At 65.3% G+C, this 16,785-nt stretch overlaps 1 protein-coding gene across 1 annotated transcript in view; it reads left to right on the plus strand.

The window, feature by feature from the left end:
* TNS1 (tensin 1) overlaps positions 1-16,785 on the plus strand; it is a 40,008-nt gene that overhangs the window by 22,213 nt on the left and 1,010 nt on the right. Inside the window, 8 exon segments of the mRNA XM_050711668.1 lie at positions 150-210; positions 1,358-1,433; positions 1,532-1,661; positions 1,963-2,028; positions 2,362-2,523; positions 10,132-11,826; positions 16,304-16,482; positions 16,713-16,784. Of these exon segments, the coding sequence (XP_050567625.1) occupies positions 150-210; positions 1,358-1,433; positions 1,532-1,661; positions 1,963-2,028; positions 2,362-2,523; positions 10,132-11,826; positions 16,304-16,482; positions 16,713-16,784 (2,441 nt within the window).

Below are 16,785 nucleotides of genomic sequence, written 5' to 3' on the forward strand. Positions count from 1 at the left end.
CCACCGGTGCGGGCTGGCCGAGGCGGGGAGCGGCTGTTTGCCTTGGCTCCTTCCCTGTTTGGATTTCTACCCCGTGACTAATCCCTGCCCCGGCCCCTCCGCCCCGCCGGCTAACAACGCGCCTTCTCTCCCCTGCTGATGTCTTCCAGGTTGCCGGCCCTTCCTGAAGATCTACCAGGCCATGCAGCCCGTCTACACCTCGGGGATCTAGTAACTATCCCTGCCCAGCTCGGGGGGGGGGGGGCTCGCAGCTGGGGGGAGATGGGGACATTCAAGACCAAGTCCCCTGTGGTCCCAGTGCTTAGCCCTTTTGGTTCCCCCCGGCCTTGGATGACAAAAAAGAGGCTCCCGGTTTTCTTAGAGGCTGTAACTGGTTATACTGGGCCATACTGGGCTGGCCTGGGCCGTGTTGCTTGGGGGGGGGCTGTAGTGACTCTGCACATCAGCAGAGGGAGCCTGGGGCTGTGCGGAGCCTGGGGCTGGGGACACCTCTCCCTCCCTGGGGACACAGAGGCGTTCCTCCTCCCGCTGGCCAGAGGGATGCTCCTCCTGCCCCGAGAGCTCCCGTGGGGCTACAGACCGACGTGCCGTGACACGAGGCACCCTCCCAGTGCTGGTTCTCCTTCCCTATAGGAATCCTATAGGGCTGACACCCTGCCAGCCCCCCATCCCGCATCCCCATCCCTTGGGTGTGGAGAAGATCACTGTGAAGAGCCCCCACAGTGGCCTTCCTCTTCATCCCAAGGAAGAGTTCCCCACAATTTCACCTCCCCACTATTTACCCCGACACCATTTCCCAGTGCCGCCACCCGGGGCAGGGTCTGTGCCCCCATTCCCAACCCCACCAGCCCCGGGGTCCCAGGGAGCAGGCACAGGAGAAGGCAAAGGAGCTCATTTCCCCAGCTGCCCGTGTCCCACTGCGGGTCCCCCCAGCGCCTGGCCCCACACCCAGCCTGCAGCGGGGCCCCCTCAGGGGGAGCAGAGCCCCTCGCCTTTGGGGTGCTCCCACCTCACCCCCTGAACTGGGATCTCCCTTCCCTGCCGGCTGAGCGCCCCCATTAGCCGAGATTTACTGCCACCCCAGCCTCGCCTTTCGGCTTTTAATAGACTGTTTATGGGACGCCGGTAATAAACTCCAGGTTTATCTCGCCTGTGAAATCCAACCCCCTTCTCCCCGCGTCCCCCAGCGCCAAACGCTGATGCCACCGCTCGCAGGCAGCCCCCCGGGGTGTTTGTGGGGTGCAGGAGGGGAAACTGAGGCGGGGGGCAGCGCCTGGGACGGAAGGGGCAGGAGGAGGCAGGGTGCTGTGGGGTCTCTGCGCCGCTGCTCGTGTCCACATGCCGTCCCTCTCCGCAGCAACGTGCAAGGGGACAGCCAGACGGGCATCTGCATCACCATCGAGCCCGGGCTGCTGCTGAAGGGCGATATCTTGGTAAGGAGCCCGTCCCCCGCTCGGCCTCCCGGTGCTCCTCGTGTCCCGGGGGATCCCGGTAGCTGGGGGACTCGTCCTTATCTCTGCTTCTCCCGCAGCTCAAGTGCTACCACAAGAAGTTTCGCAGCCCGACCCGCGACGTGATTTTCCGCGTGCAGTTCCACACGTGCGCCGTGCACGACCTGGACATCGTCTTTGGCAAGGAGGACCTGGACGAGGCCTTCAGAGGTAACCGCGCTGCCCGCCGTGGCGTCTCCCTCCTCCCTTCTGCCACTTTTCAGCTCCTCCTGCGGCCCTGAGGCTGCTCCCATTGCTGGGATGTCTGGGCACCCCGCTGATGGGGAGTGCAACCCATCCTGACTGGTGACAGCATCATCCCAAATCTGGGCATCGTTGCCCAAGGAAAACCTTTACCAGCTCCTGCCCCTGAGCTGGCCGGGGCAGCTTCGGGCACATTTGGGGTGCTCGTCCGTGTGTGGTTGGTGGGACAGATGGGGATGGTCCCTTTGCTCTGCTCTCTCCCTGCCAGATGACCGCTTCCCCGAGTACGGGAAGGTGGAGTTCGTGTTCTCCTACGGCCCCGAGAAGATCCAAGGTACGGCCGGCTCACCCTGCGAGGAGGACTCCCTGCCCCAAAAAGCCCAGCCCTAGGCACGCTCTCAGTCCATCTGCCTGTCCCCAGGCAACCCCAAAAGCCCCAGCCAGCAACGTACACCTTATCTGTGCGTCCTGATGTACTCCCCAGCCCATCCGTCCCTCTTGGTGCCCCCATTCCTATATTTATACCCTGGGTCCCCCTCCAATTGTCTCCCAAATGCGGGAGAAAGCCCCATCCGTGACGCTCCTGCCTTACCCCACGTGCCTCCCCCTTTTTCCCTCGTCCCATCCCACCCATGCCGTCCCGACCGACCGTCCCTCGTCCTCCCAGGCATGGAGCACCTGGAGAACGGGCCCAGCGTCTCCGTGGACTACAACACCTCCGACCCGCTCATCCGCTGGGACTCCTACGAGAACTTCAACATCCAGCGCGAGGACAGCGCCGAGGGAGCCTGGGCCGAGCCGCCGCTGCCTGCCAAGCACCTGGAGAAAGGTCAGGGCCGCGGGTGGCTGCCGGGGCCACCAGGATGTTGCTGTGCCTCGGTTTCCCCTTGCTGGGGATGAGGACGCCTCACTGTCCCCGCACTGTCTGCTTGGAGCTGGGAGAAGGCCCCCGAGCCCCTGCTTGGCTGCTGCATGTTGGCTGCCCTCGCCTGCTCGCCAGGGACAGGGCGTGCTTGTATTTTATATATATTGAGGGTGCCGGGCCCGCGTCCTGGTGGCCAAAGCACCTGTGGCCGAGCAGATGCCTGAACTTTCCTGGCCTGATCCGCACAGACGTCCCCGGGGCAGGGACAGCTGCGGTCCCCGGCGTCCCTGAAGGTCACTGGCTGTGCCGGGTGGGAGCCTGGGTGGCTTCACCTGTCCCGTCCCCGCAGGGGTCTCGTCCTGGCAGCTGCCTCCTGCAGGCTGCCTTTGGGGTGGGGGCGCACAGCTCTGCCCCTTGTGGGGTCTCCATGGAGTAAGGGGACCCCCCGATCCTCCTCCCCCTGGCTTTTGGTGGAGAGCCTCCTGTCTGGGTGGAAACAGGGAGCCAGCACGGTTTTGCTGTCTCTTTCCCCCCTCTCCAGCTCGGTTTCCTTCCTCCCTTTGCTCTCGGCGGCTCCAGCGGGTGGGCAGGCCGGCGGGGCGGCCACGGGAGCCGGGGCCCACGTGCACCATGGGGGCCGGGATCGGGGCCGGCGGTGTGCGAGGCGGCGGTGCGAGGGGTCCGTGTTTATGGTTGTTCTGGCCTTATTTGGGCAGGGAATCGCACGCCGGCATTTTTGGCACACCAGGCGCGAGCGAGCGGCGGCGGTGGTGGGGCGGGGGGGGGGACCGAGGCTGGCACGAGGTGTGGGGGGGGGACGGGACCAGAGCCGGGGTGGGATCAGCCGCCGCGCCGTTCCTTTGCCACTGCCGCTCCCCGCCGCCCGGCGAAGGCTCCTGGAGGAGGCGGCAGCCAGGGAAGTCGGGATCACCCGCGAACCGGTGGGTTCCCCCCCCCCGCGCCGCGTCTCCACCGGCCCCTGCACCCGCCACCCTTGCCGTGGCTCTGCTTGGGGACCAGGCTGGGCACCGAGGGGGTGCTGAGCTGGGTGGGGGGGGGGGGGGGGGGGGGGACTGGTCCCAAGGGGCAGGAGGATGGCAGGGGGGCTTTGAACCCCCATGTCTGGCTTTCTGGCACGGAGGGTACCCAGGCACGGGCTGCTCCGCGAACCCCCCTGCTGGCCTCCTCCAGGTCCCTGCTGCCCGCCTGGCCCGGGCTGCCCCATGGGAGTCTGTGAAAGCGGGGTGTGCCGGGACACCCCCGTCCCCATCCTGCCACACGTCATCTGTCCCCGCGTGGCACAAGCGGCTGGTGGCTCCGCCTGCCCTCCTTCGTGCTCCTCAGCGGGGCTGTGGGGTTGGTGCTTGCTCCGTGACGAGTTCCCACCACCGTCCTGGCAGCAGTCACTGCTGTGGTGGGTCTTCCCCGTGGCTGTTTTTGGGGTTCACACGTCCCCGGTCCAGGGTGGATGAAAGATTCGTTGCCTCTCCTGGCGGGGCCAAGCTGTAGCAGCGCTGCTGCTTTTGCAGCTTGCTGGAGGATTGCTGCCGAGGAAGTTTTGGGGCAGGTGGGCAAAGCTGGATACATAATGGTGGTGGCGCAGAGTGGGGGGACACCAGGCTCGGGACAACCCTGGGGCAGTGCGAGGTGGTGCCAAAAGGCCACGCATGTGTCTCCAACCCAGCAGCTCCCCATAACCACAGCCCCTTGGACCCACTTGCCCCGCTGCACCCGTTGTCCATCCTTCCCCTGCCTCCCTCCTCCGTACCAGCCCCGGCCCCGCTGCAGGCCAGCCCTGCCCGGCCCCGCTTTGTGCCGAGGCTGGGACCGGGGCTGCCGAGGCCGGGCCAAGCCCAACATCTGCAGGGGACTTGCTAAATCCCCACCTGAGTAATGCTGCTGGCGCCGGGCTCGGCCGCGCTCATGCGCGTGCGCTCCCCTCCTGGTGTACCCTTTGGCCGGGACGGAGGGGATGGGATGCCTGGGGGGCACGGACGGGTGGCACCAGCTCCCCAGGTCAGCCCTGGCTGCGAAACCTCCTGGGGTTATGCCGGTACCCTCCTCCTCCTGCTTCATCTCCCCGTCCCGTGCTGGGAACAGGGTGGCGGACACCAGTGCTGCATCTTTCCGTGGGTCCCCACGTCCCCAGAGGGGGTCACTGCCACGGGTTTGTCCCCGCTGCGGTGGGACGGGCATCTTGCTGGGCACCCCCATGGGGAACATCTCCCATGGCGGGGCCGGATCCTGCCTCCAGGGGGGCCACCAGGATGGACGGGGAGCGCGGAGGAGCGGGCGAGCCGGGGCGCGCGGAGGCGAGGAGCCAAATGGGCCAGGCCGGGGCTGTTAAAGCCATCGTGGAGCTGCCGGGCTGCGGCGCTCCCCCCGCGGCTGGCTCCGTCCCCTGGCCGGGCTCTGCGGGGAGGGGAGCCGCTGGCTCTGCTCTCGCCTTCGCCAGCTGACTAAAGCCGAAGGAATCCGCTTCCCCCTCCCCAGCCCGCCCATCTCCGCCGCCCTGCGCTCCGACCGCTGCGAGGTAAGGGCTCGGCGGGTGGGTTTTTGGGGGGCACACAGGGCTCTCACCCTGCTCCGGGGCAGCAGGGACCCAGCTAGGCTGGACCTGGGTCCGTGGGGAGGCTGTCCTCCTTTCTTCGGGTTATTCCCCATGGGGGAAATGCTGGAGCATCCGTGGGCTCGGCTGGATGTTTGGGCTGGGCATGCGAGCCGGCAGCTGCTTGCGAGGCAGGGACTGTCCTCTGACCTGATATTTTGGGGTGGAGAAGCGGGGACTGCGGGGCTCCGGAACAGCAGGGCTCACACCAGGGATGCGGGCTGGGTGCCCGGCAGGCACTGGAAGCTCAGCCCCTTCTCTTTCTCCTTTAAAGAGTCCTTAAAGTCAAAACCTTCTGGGGCAGGTGTGCATGTTTGGGGTCCTTGGCCTGCCCTCCCGTGGGTGCCCAGAGCTGTGGGACCTGGGGGAAAAAAATAAAAAGGTGTGAAGCGAGCAAAACAAGGTTTGCAAGGATGCTAGCTTGGTGCGTGCCACTGTTTGGAGGACACGGGGCTCTGAGTTGGGGGCCTGGCTGGAAATGAGAACGTGGGAAATGTTCATTTTGGGGGGAATGGAGTGGAGGGAGCCTTGCATTTTGGATTGAGCTGGAGAAGTGAGGGGGAAGGGGGTTTCTGTCTCACCCAGCTCCCAGACAGGACCCCGCCGTGTTCGAGTGCCGGCCACCACCACCTGGGCTAGCGAATTGGAAAGCCAGCATGGGTTTTTGTGGGGTGCAGGGACTGGGGTGCCCTACGTGGCCCTGAAGCAGCGCTGTCCCCTGCATGCCGTGCAGGCTGGCACGGCTGGGGGCAGGGATCGTGTGCGGTGGCGAGGGCTGGGAAGGGGATTTGCAAAACTGGGTCGGGTTTGGCAGATGGTGTGGCCACTGGAAGGGGTCAGGGGCTTCGCCGCCAGGGGTTTCTGCTCCTCTTGAGCTGGGCGTTTATTTGTGATGGAGAAACTCAGGACTCCAGCAAAACTTCTGGGTCTGCAGTCCCCCCTCTGCCTCTTCAAAGCATCCTGGGGGGCCCGAAAGGACACCCCCCTCCCACCCAAAATGTGTCCTAGCTTCCTGGGGACAGGTGTGACATGGCGTGGGAGCTGGGCAGGGCTGGGGGGCTCAGGCTGGGGGGTCCCCAAGGGGCTGGGGTCTCCTCCAGCAGGGAGATGCTCTGTGCCTGGTTGGGGGGTGGTCAGGCCGTCCGTCTCGCTTTCGGGGAGGATGTCCGTCCGTCCGTCCGTCCGTGGTGCCTAGGAAATGGTTAATGCGCTGCAGCACTGCCCGTGGAGGAAGTAGTTAATATTCATAACTAGAAGCCGTCTGTCTGTCCGTCCGGCGGCTGTCCTCCCTGCACTCCCTGCCCTCCCTCTGTGGCATCTTGCCCCTCGCCGGGTTAACCGGGGCTGGGGCTCGGTGCCGGCAGCCCCCAGCCACCTCCCCGCTGCCTCTCCCCGGTGTGGCCTGGGCGGAGGGGAGGGATCCGACACCTCCTCGCCTCCAGCCTCCTCCGTCCTCGCCTCCAGCCTCCTCCGTCCCATCCCTCTGCCTCCTCTCCTCCGTCCTCCCCTCGCTCCCCGCCGCTGCGTCCAGCTCCTGGGGCTGAGCCCCCCTCCGGTCCCCCCTTTGCGCTCGGGGTGCCCCGAAGTTGGCCCCGGGGACGCGGCGCTGGGGAGGGAATAGCTCTGCATAGAGGGAAAGCAAAGCCAAAGGGACAAACGCCAGCCAAAGCCAGCCCCAGCCATCGGCTCCTGTCCTGGACGGACACACGGAGCCGGCTGCGGACGCCGCTCGAGCTGCCGCCGCGCCAGCTCCCCTGGAAGGCTCTGGTGCTGGAAGGAGCGAAGGAAAGGGATTTTGCCGCCCGCTCCTTCTCTTCGCCTGGGATCTTTTCTTCCCTGTGCCCTTTGGTAAGTCCTGACTCTGCTTTTCTTTGAGCCGGACGGGCTGGGGGTGGAGGGCTGGGGCAGGGGGGGGGATTTATGGCCGCGGTGACCCCTGGCTCAGGGGCTGGGATTACTTCTTGCCATCTTATCTGGGCACACGATGAAACCAGAGCTGGGGAGGGGGGGGTGCTGAGCTCTTCCCGTGGGACTCAGCCTGGCTCCTCCATCCTACAGAGGGTCCTGAGACCCCACGGACCTGCCTGGAGGCAGAGGCAGCAGGTGGGATGCTGCTGGACTAGGGGAGACGCGGCGGTGCCCCAGCCTCATCCTCTACACGAGCGCGGAGCCCCGGGCGGGATTTGTGCCGGCGCATGGTGCTGCGAGGTGCACCCCGCTAGGCGTGAGGGATTTGGGAACGGGGGGTCCTTCTTCCACCCACCGGGCTAGCCCCTGTCCTCTTGCCACTTGTTGTAGACCGGGTTTGGGGTTTTCTCCCGGTCTGAGCTGCTGGGTGACGAGGAGGGAGAGGGCAGAGCATCGCTGTGCTGGGGAGGCGAGCGGGGCCATAGGGCCGGGCTCGGCAGCTCCCCCAGGCTCTCCCCAAGCTGCAGCAGGGGCTGAGCCTGGGCAAACCTGGCCCTGCCAGGCTGGAGCTGCGCTGACCTTCAGGGACGGAGCCTGACCTTGTGGGGAGCTGCAACCGCGTTGCAAATGGGGACCTGGCGTCCCGCTGTTTTGGGGACATCTGCACTGCCTGAGGCAGCCCGTACCCCTTCCCTTGTTGCTTTCTGGGGGAGTTTGCTCAGCTTCTCAGGTGACGAGTGACAGGCAGCTGTCACAGCGTGGCCCAGGGGTGGCGTGGGGAGGTGGCAGGGAGCAGCAGGCAGTCACCTCTTGTCATCAGAGCCCAGGGGATGCGTGGGGACAAGGACGGGGTGCGCAGGCAGGTATGGGGCAGAACAGAACGGGGGACCAGAGGGGGCCTGACTAAAGGCCCCTTCCTCACTTGGTGCTGCTTTTGGGGGTCACCAAATCCCCGTGTCCCCGTTTAACTGGAGGGTCCAGGGTGGGTGGGACCGGGCGCTTGGAGCTCTGTCGCCCCGCCACGAGCTGTGCCCCGTGCTGACCCCGCTTTCGAGACGTTTCGCCCAGCCGTGGGGCGGTTCCCAGCCTACAGCCTAATTAAAGCCTTTCTCATCTATTTTTTCCCTCGGAGCCACGTGCTTTCATTTATATTTATTTATTCCCTTTTCCTTTCCATTCCCTTGCCCTATTTATCCCAGCCCCCCTCGGCTCTTGCCCTATTTCCCGGGACTGGCCAGCACCCGCTGCTGCCATCAGACGGGAGGGCTGGGCGATGTCCTGACTCCAGCCGATGTCTCAGCCTCTCCGGCGTTGACGCGGCCCCTGGACACGCTGCTTTTTCCTTTCTCCCTCCCCTGGAAGGGATTCCCTCCCTCTTTTCCCCCTTTCCCTGCTACGGGAGGGGTGGCCGACTCGACCGCTGCCGGTTCCTGGCTACGCTGGGCGCACCGAGGAGTGCCGAGCCTCCGGCAGAAGTCGCGGACACATCCTCATCCCTCCACGCTGGGTGCCCGGAGGAGACCCCGCTGTCCCTGCTGCCCTGGGGCATCTTCGAGGCCAGGGCTCCCTGGGCTGCCAGCAGGGAGCCGGGAGCGGAAAATCGGCATCAAGGGGGCTCTTTCCGGGGCGGGAACAGGCCGGCTCGGTAGGTCGTGTGCCGGGCGGTATTTATGGCGAGGAGGGGTCGCGGCGGAGGGCGAGGGTGTCCCCGCGGGCAGGCAGGGACCCGGTAAGCTGTCCCCGCACCCCGGCTCGGGGGCTCTCTTTCGGAAGTGTTTTGCTCGCAGATAGGAGCGCTCTGATTTCACACTATCGCATTAGGGCCGTCTTCCGCTCCTGAGTCAGCTGCCTGGCCCCCGGCCAGAGAAGAGTCATTTTTTCCTCCAAAAGAAAGTGTTTAATGCTGCTCGCAGCCCCTTCCAGGAAACCTCGGCGGGGAGCTGGAAAAACAAGAGTCTGCAGCCCAGCCGGTGCCGTGCGTGCTGCTGGGGGGGGGAACGGGCACAGCGAGGGGGGGCTGTCCTCAATGCCACCCTGGTGGCTGGGCTCCTGGGGACCTCACTGCGTCCCTGAAAGCTGGGCAACCTCTTTGGGAAGCTTTAGAGGGTGAAACTGGTGGCTGTGGGAGCTGGGGAGCTCGGAGCAGGATGTGTGCCCTGCGGAGCTGGCTGCGGGGTGTCCCGGTGGGGTTGTTGGGTGATGTTGCTTCGAGCTGTGGGGTGTCTGGTGCCTCCCCAGGGAGGAGACGCCGTGTGCTCAGGGCTGGGCAGAAATGCTGCTTGTGTGGGAGCTCTGGGGAAGTGTCCGGCCGTGAGAGAAGGTCCGGAGCAGATCCACCCACCCTGAAAGAACAGAAAGGGTAGGAGCCTTTCTGTAGCCAGGGAAGAAAATGTCAAGGATGCGTAGCTGGCTGGGTCTGTGCATCGTCTGGGAGGGGAGTGGGAGGTTGGAGCACATGGGAAGGGGAAAGGTGGGTCCTTGGTTCAACTGCCCTCCGTCCCTGGGCTGAGAACATCCATCCAGCTGGAGGCACAAAGAACCGTGAGGCCAGATCCCCACTGCCTCCCCCTGTCTCCTAAGGCTTGTGTGTGTGCACTGCCACAGCCCCCGCTCTCCCCCCGATGCCCTGTGGCCATTTGGGTGCAGGCTGAGCCCCGCAGAGCCATGGGGCAGCGGTTAGGCAACAGCCCACGGTACCGGCAGCCCTGACCCTCCCCATCGACGGGCCCAGGAGGAGAACTGCACGGACTTTGCACGGCCCCGGGGGGGTGTTTGCTGGATGTCGGCGGAGCATGTGGTGCTTGCGGGGCAGGGAAGGACGGCGCGCAGAGCCAGGGCCGTGCAGCCGTGGGGGCACGGGGAGGGGGTCCGGCCCCGGTGTCTGTGCATGGTGGCGCCTGTGGGATTGCGGAGGGTGCAGAGGAGACGGCGATGCTGGTAGCTATGCGTTACGGCGGCACGGAAGAGATCGAAACCACCGGCTAATGGGACCCATTAGCTCCGTGCAGCGAGCCAGCCATTGATCTGGGGTCTCGTGTTCGTTTCTCCCCTTGCAGAGGTTGGGCACACGCAAGGGCCCCTGGACGGGAGCCTCTACGCTAAAGTGAAGAAGAAAGACTCCCTGCACGGCAGCACCGGCGCCGTCAACGCCGCCCGCCTCCCTCTTTCGGCAACTCCCAACCACGTTGAGCACACGCTGTCGGTGAGCAGCGACTCGGGCAACTCCACCGCCTCCACCAAGACCGACCGGACGGATGAGCCGGGGGCACCCGGGGCACCCGGCGGCCACACGGTGCTGAGCCCCGAGGAGAAGCGGGAGCTGGACCGTCTCCTCGTCGGCTTCGGCTTGGAGAGCGCGGCGCCCATGCACAACCACGCGCCCGGCCCCGTGCCCGCGCGCGCGCCCGCCGTGCCGGGTCGCCACGTGGTGCCGGCCCAGGTGCACGTCAACGGCAGTGCCGTGCCGCTGGTGGCCGAGCGGGAGACGGATATCTTGGACGACGAGCTGCCCAACCAGGACGGGCACAGCGTGGGCAGCCTGGGCACGCTGTCCTCCTTGGACGGCACCACCACAGCCAGCGAGACCGGGTACCACGAGGCACCGCGGGTGGGCAGCCTCTCCTCCCTGCCCAACGGGCCGGCGAGCTACAACGGGGCTGAGAAGATGCTCAAGGAGGGGCTCTACGAGGTCGAGCCGCTCTCCAACGGCACCTACCCTTACGGCAACCAAAACGCCCTGGTGGGCCACCACCTCCGTGACCCGCTGGCTCACTTGCGGCCCTCGGCATCTGCGCAGGAGCACCTGGCCGCCTACCCGCAGCGGCCACCGGCCACGGCCTCCCCAGGCTGGCTGCAGCCCCCGGCGCCCCAGCCGTACCTGTACGGCTACGACCTTCCCGGCGCCCACCGCTCGCAGTCCTTCCCGGCCGTCGGGACGGCTAAATACGAAGCGAACCCGGCACTGCCCCAAGCCCCTGCTCGCAGCACCAGCAGCCGGGAGGCCGTGCAGCGGGGCTTGAATTCCTGGCAGCAGCAAGGCGGCAGCCGGCCACCTTCCCGGCTGCAGGACGGCGGCTTGGAGAGCCACAGCCCCAGCCTGTCCAGCTGCAGCCCCCAGGCCAGCCCGCTGCAGCTGGTGCCCCCGCACAGCCACAGCATGCCCGAGTTCCCCCGGGCGCCCTCCCGCCGGGAGATCGAGCAGTCCATTGAAGCGCTCGATGTCCTCATGCTGGACCTCGCGCCCGCCGTCCACAAGTCGCAGAGCGTCCCTGCGGCTGCCTGCCCGGACAAGCCGGCCGCCTTGCTCTCCTCGCTCTCGGCGCAGCCGCTTGCCAGCCACTATGCCCAGCCGGCCCCGCAGGTGGCCCAGCCGAGGTCCTTCGGCACCCCCGTGGGCTCTGATCCCCTGGCCAAAGCCTACTCTCCTGGCCCAGTAGCTCCCATGGGACGAGGCATGATGGAGCCAGACTACACCGTGCACGAGTACCGGGAAACCTATACACCCTACAGCTACCAGCCGGTGCCGGAGCCGAGGAGTTACGGCCATGCCGTTGCGCCGGCGAGCGTCCTCCCGCTCAGCACCTCGTATAGCCCCGTGGGGTCCCAGCAGCTCCTCGTCTCCTCCCCACCGTCCCCCACCGTCCCCGCACAAAGCCAGATGCCCCCCAAGGGACTGGAGAGCTACGAAGACCTGTCGAGATCAGCGGAAGAACCCTTGAATCTGGAGGGCCTGGTGGCCCACAGGGTGGCAGGTAGGACGCTTTGATTCCTTGGGGGGGTGGAAGGTGGCGCGGGGTCCAGCTCGGCGGTGGCACCATGCGTGGTGGTGACAGGGACGGGGGACGGTGACTCCTGGTCCGTGCCAGACCCAGGCTGAGCCCATGGAAGGGGCAGCCTGTGCTGCTCGTGGAGAAACCCAGTGCAGCTCGCCATTCTGGGGGGAATGATGCGGCCCCCCACCCTACAACAGGGCAGGAATGGGCAGCAGCACCTTGCTGACGGCGATGGCTCTGTGCCGCGGAGGAGAGGCTGTGCTCCAACTCCCTGCCTGCCCTAGGCTCCGATTTGGGGTTTTTCAGGGACACGGAGGGTCCCAGCTCCCTGGGAAGGAGCTGCCGTGGCTCTATGGCACCACGGGTGCCCTCCCTCCTGCTGCTTGAGCGAGCAGTTGTTTAATTGTGGAGCGACATTTGGGAAGGGTTCGGGGATGTGTCCAGGCTCGGGGCCAGCTCGTGATGCTGGGGCTTGGCAGCTCCGTCCGTTCCAGCTCTGCGCTCAGTCCAGAAACTCGCCCGGTATTAGAGGGAGGGGGAAGAGGCTCGGCTGGAAAAATCCGACAGCACCAACCCACCCGGCGCTGGGGCTGAGTCACCGCTGCCCCAGGAGGGGGGCAGCGCTGGGGGGCAGGATGGGGGGCGCTGGAGGCGTTGGGGGCAGTTGGCATCCATCTGAACCCTGTTTTGGGGGTTCAGGCCCTGAGAGGTGTTCAGGGAGCCAGGGCAGACAACAAACCCAAGGACACTGGGATGCCCAAACCGCGCGCTGTTTCTGGGCTGAATGTTTTAATGAGAAGATCCCGCATGTCCCCAGACCCATTGAACAGCTACGGGGAAGGAAAAAAATAGCATGGAAAAAAGGAGAGCCCTCAAAGGAGGCTTTGGAATGAGTGGGAAACGGTTGCTTGGTGTCTGTTGAAAATCCTGCCCCCTGTGCTGGGGCCGGGGAAGGGTCCTGGATGGGGTGCTGGGCTCGGTCCCACCCCGCAGCCACCGGGTGTCCCAGGCAGGAGCGGCGTGCAGGGACGGTCCCAGCCCACGTCCAACTGTCCCCCTTGGAGCCTGTCCGTCTGTGCCAGCGGGGACAGGGCGGGTGGCCGGCCTGACCTCTGGCAGGAACGAGGTGTCCCCAAGGCAGCACAGAGCTGGAGGCTGACGGGAGCGGGGCACGGCCGGGTTTGTTTGCATTCCCTGCTGCTATAAACTGCCTGCACGGCCTGGAGCAGCCAGGAGGAGCGTCCTGCACTCCCTCTGTCCCCAGTGGGGAGAGAAGCCCAGGTCCTGCCACCCCTAAGTCCCCGTCCCCTCCCAGCAAGGCAGCCATCCCTTCGTCTTATGATGGGGGGACCTGCCCGGTGCCGTCCCCAGGGGGACGTTGGCAGGGCATCAGTGGTGTTGCACAAGGCCACGTGTGGCTGGGAGCCACCGTTTATTCCCCCTGGGGGTTTAAGCGGAGCTGGGGTCGAGGTGAAGCAATGTCCCTGCACTTTGGGTGATGTGACAGCACTTCCAAGTGGGGCCTGAGCTCCCTTGGACCCCGAGCAACCCCAGGCTTGTCTTCTGGAGCCCAACTAATTTTCTCTTGTTTTCTCTCTCTCTGTCTCCCTTTTGTATCTTGTGACATTTGTCCTGTCTGCCCTCTCCTCTCCCTGTGGGGGGCTGTGTCTGTCCCCTGTGACCCCCACCCTCCTTGCACCCTGTCCTGGTACGCTGGCAGAGTACAACGCCAAGCTCAGGGACCTCAACAAGAGCACCAAAGCCCCCCGTCCTCCTCTGAAACAGCAACGGTCCTTCTCCTCCTCTGGTTCGTTCAGTCCACCTCCCTCCTTCCCTCTCCTCACGCCTTCCTCCTCCTCCCTTCTTCCTTCTCTTCCCTCTTTCCTGCTCCCTTCTCCCTTCCCTCTCACCCTCCTTCCCCGCATGCCGAGTGCTCCGTGTGTTGCATGGACGTGGGATGGAGGGAGGACGATGCTCAGGGCCCCCCTCCACCTCCTCTGGTGGACTGGGGAGCCCCTGGCCCTGGGTTCACACCCCCATTCCCATGGCTTTGTGTCTCATTAAGGCCTGGCACATCACTGGTGGGGTTTCCTTGCTGTGAAGGATCCAGATGCTCTCTCCAACCCCCCTGAGCTTTGCCTCTCTGGCCAAGGCTCTCCCCTTGGGGAGGAAGGGCCAGGAGCAGCTGAGCGTCCCCTGGGTGATACGTGCTGGGGACCCGCTCGGTGGCCGGCTGGTTTGCACCCACCCAAGGTGGGGAGAGCAGGAGGATGGAGGTGGCGATGGGCTGGCAGCCGAGAGCTGGGCTCTCCAGGTCTCTGGGTCACCTTCTCTCCCTGCTTTGGGTTTCTCCCCAGGAGGACTGAAGAGGCTTGAAGCCTCCAAGTCCTTGGCACAGGGTAATGTGACCGAAATGCTCCTGGGGTTGTCCGCAGCCGGGCTGGACTCTGGTCCGTGGTGTGGCCCTGAATTCATCCAGGGATGGGTTGGGAAATTGAAGGCGCACCCTGAAGCACGCGGCTTGCAGCAGGGACCGTGCGTCAGCCCTGCAGTGCTTTTTTTGGGGTGAAACATAGGTGGTAACATCCATGAGGTACCCCAGGACAGAGAGGGGGGGAGCTTGGGGAAGGGGCGGCGGTGTGGGATGCTGCTGTCCCCCAGTTTGGCTGCTCTGGGTGTGCCGTCACCGGGACACTCCGCTCCTGCAGCCCAGCGAGGCGTCCTTGGGGAGCTGGTGCTCGGCTGAGCCGGGCTGTACATCTGCAAGGGGGCACAGCATGGGGGGAGAGAAGGGTTTACTTTTCAGGCGTAGTTTCCAGCACATAAATCACCTGGGGGTCGGCGAGGCTGTGCGTGGAGCCTGGGTTTCCTCCAGGCTTCGCTCTGAGCAGCCTGTGAAGTTTCCCACTCTCCGCGCCTGAACAATGAGTCCCTTTTTTCCCCTCCTCCCTCCCCTCCCCGCCATCCCCGTCTGTTTTCCATTTCTGGGGAGCGGAGCAGCGAAAATCCCGTGAGCTGCCGGGTGTCCTGGGCACTGGGGCAGGAGCTTGGCCACAGGGGCTGGCTCCGTGCCGCCCCTTGTCCCCCGCCGCAGCCTGGGGACCTGGGGACACCCCAGCACAGCACAACTGGGGAACACAGCCCCAGGGTGCAATGTGCTCCCCAAATTAAAAAAGCCAACCAGTGCAGGCGTGAGCGAGTGGAGGAGCCCAGCCTCTGCCTCTCTGCAATGCAAGGAGCAGCGCAAAAGGTTTGGGGTGGCCCTTCACCATGCTCTCGCCTGCCGCACGGCTTCCCGGAGACCCTCCGGGTCCCCCCCGTCCCCACCAACGTCTCTTTTAGCTGCCGGCCCCCGAGCACCTGCAGAAGGGATCGGGGAGTTGTGTTTCAAAGCTGCTCTTAGTGGAATTTTCCAGGCCGCCTCCGCGGCTTGAGCCAGCCCCGTTGGCTCGCGTCCCCCGCCTCTCAGCCGGGCCGCTGCTCCCCAGAGCGGTGATTTTATTGTTGCTGCCATTAACTGCGCTGATTAGTTCGAAATGCACCCGGGCCACCTCCCTCCCTCCCTCCTTCTCTCCCTCCCTCGCTGCCAGCGGAGCTGTGAGGCCACATCCGTGGCGCTGAGCAGGCACAGGGGTGGATGGAGGAGAGGTCAGCGGGTGCGAGGCGCCGGTCCCGCGCGGAGCCCTGCAGGGCAGGGGAAGCAGCTGATGGCCGGTCGTCCTCTGCGAGCCCGTGGGAAAGGAGTTGGTGTTTGAGAAGTGCATTTCCTGGAGCGTGGTGCTGGCCTCTTTCTTTCTTTCTTTTTTCTCCTTTTCTCTCACTTTTTTTTTTTTCTTCGCCGCCACGACGCCTCTTAGCAGGGCGCATGGGAAAGGCAGAGGGGACGGTGCTGTCACCTGTAGCTCTGCCCCCATTCCTCAGCTTTCTCCCAGCCCACTGGGATCACTGGTGTGACCTACCCAGACCCAGGCAGCCAGCACAAACCCGCGGTGACTTGCTCCCTTCTCTTTTTCTGCTCTGCAAGACCCCGAGTGCTCTGCTGAGCAGCGTCCCCTTCTTCTCGCTAGCGGGGCTGGCTCCCCAGGCTGCTCGCAGGCTGCTCGCAGGATGCTCGCACCCCTCACACCCGCTGCTGGGGGATGCTCTGTCCCCAAGCTCAGGGCTCGTGGTGCTTGGTAGGGCTAACGCAACGAGCCAGCCACTAGCCACAACCCTGGCTTGCTTTTTCCCTTGTCCCTGTGCCGCTGCTGTCGAGCAGATCTGAGCCAGCTTAAAAGCAGCTGGGCCAGGGGTTTGGTGCTGCTATGGGACAGGAGCAGGTGAGTGCTGAAGCTGCCACCTCTGCCGGGCAGATCCCCCTTTCCAGACCCTCTCGGATCAGCCCCGGAGCATCTCCCACTGGTCCCCATCCCGCTGGCCCCTCCTCACCGCCCTCCTGCCCTGTGCTTGCCTGCAGGGGTGCAGTCCCGGGAGAAGCCCCCGGAGGAGAGCGCCGTCCCTGCCCGACGGCGAACCCCCAGTGACAGCCACTATGAGAAGAGCTCGCCGGAGCCCAGCTCGCCCCGCAGCCCCACCGTCCTCTCGCCCGAGGTGGTCAGCACCATCGCGGCCAACCCTGGAGGGAGGCCCAAGGAGGTGTGCAAGGGGTACCGCTGCTGGGGAGGCTGGCGGGGAAAGGCTGCCTCCAGGGAGGGGGAAGGCTTGGAGGTGGCTCTGGGACTTGTGGCATCCGCAGCATTATTGGGGATTAATGCTGCTTTTTGGTTAGCAGGGAGGAGGTGAAAGCTTTCCTCCTCAGGGGGGGTCCCGGAGGTTTGTGCCCGTTGTATGGATGGGGCCAACCCTTTACCCCACTCTCCCCCCAGCCTCACCTCCACAGCTACAAGGAAGCCTTCGAGGAGATGGACGGTGCCTCCCCCAGCAGCCCAACCTCCGGCG

Source organism: Cygnus atratus, chromosome 6, assembly GCF_013377495.2.
Source record: "Cygnus atratus isolate AKBS03 ecotype Queensland, Australia chromosome 6, CAtr_DNAZoo_HiC_assembly, whole genome shotgun sequence".
Classification (NCBI taxonomy): domain Eukaryota; kingdom Metazoa; phylum Chordata; class Aves; order Anseriformes; family Anatidae; genus Cygnus; species Cygnus atratus.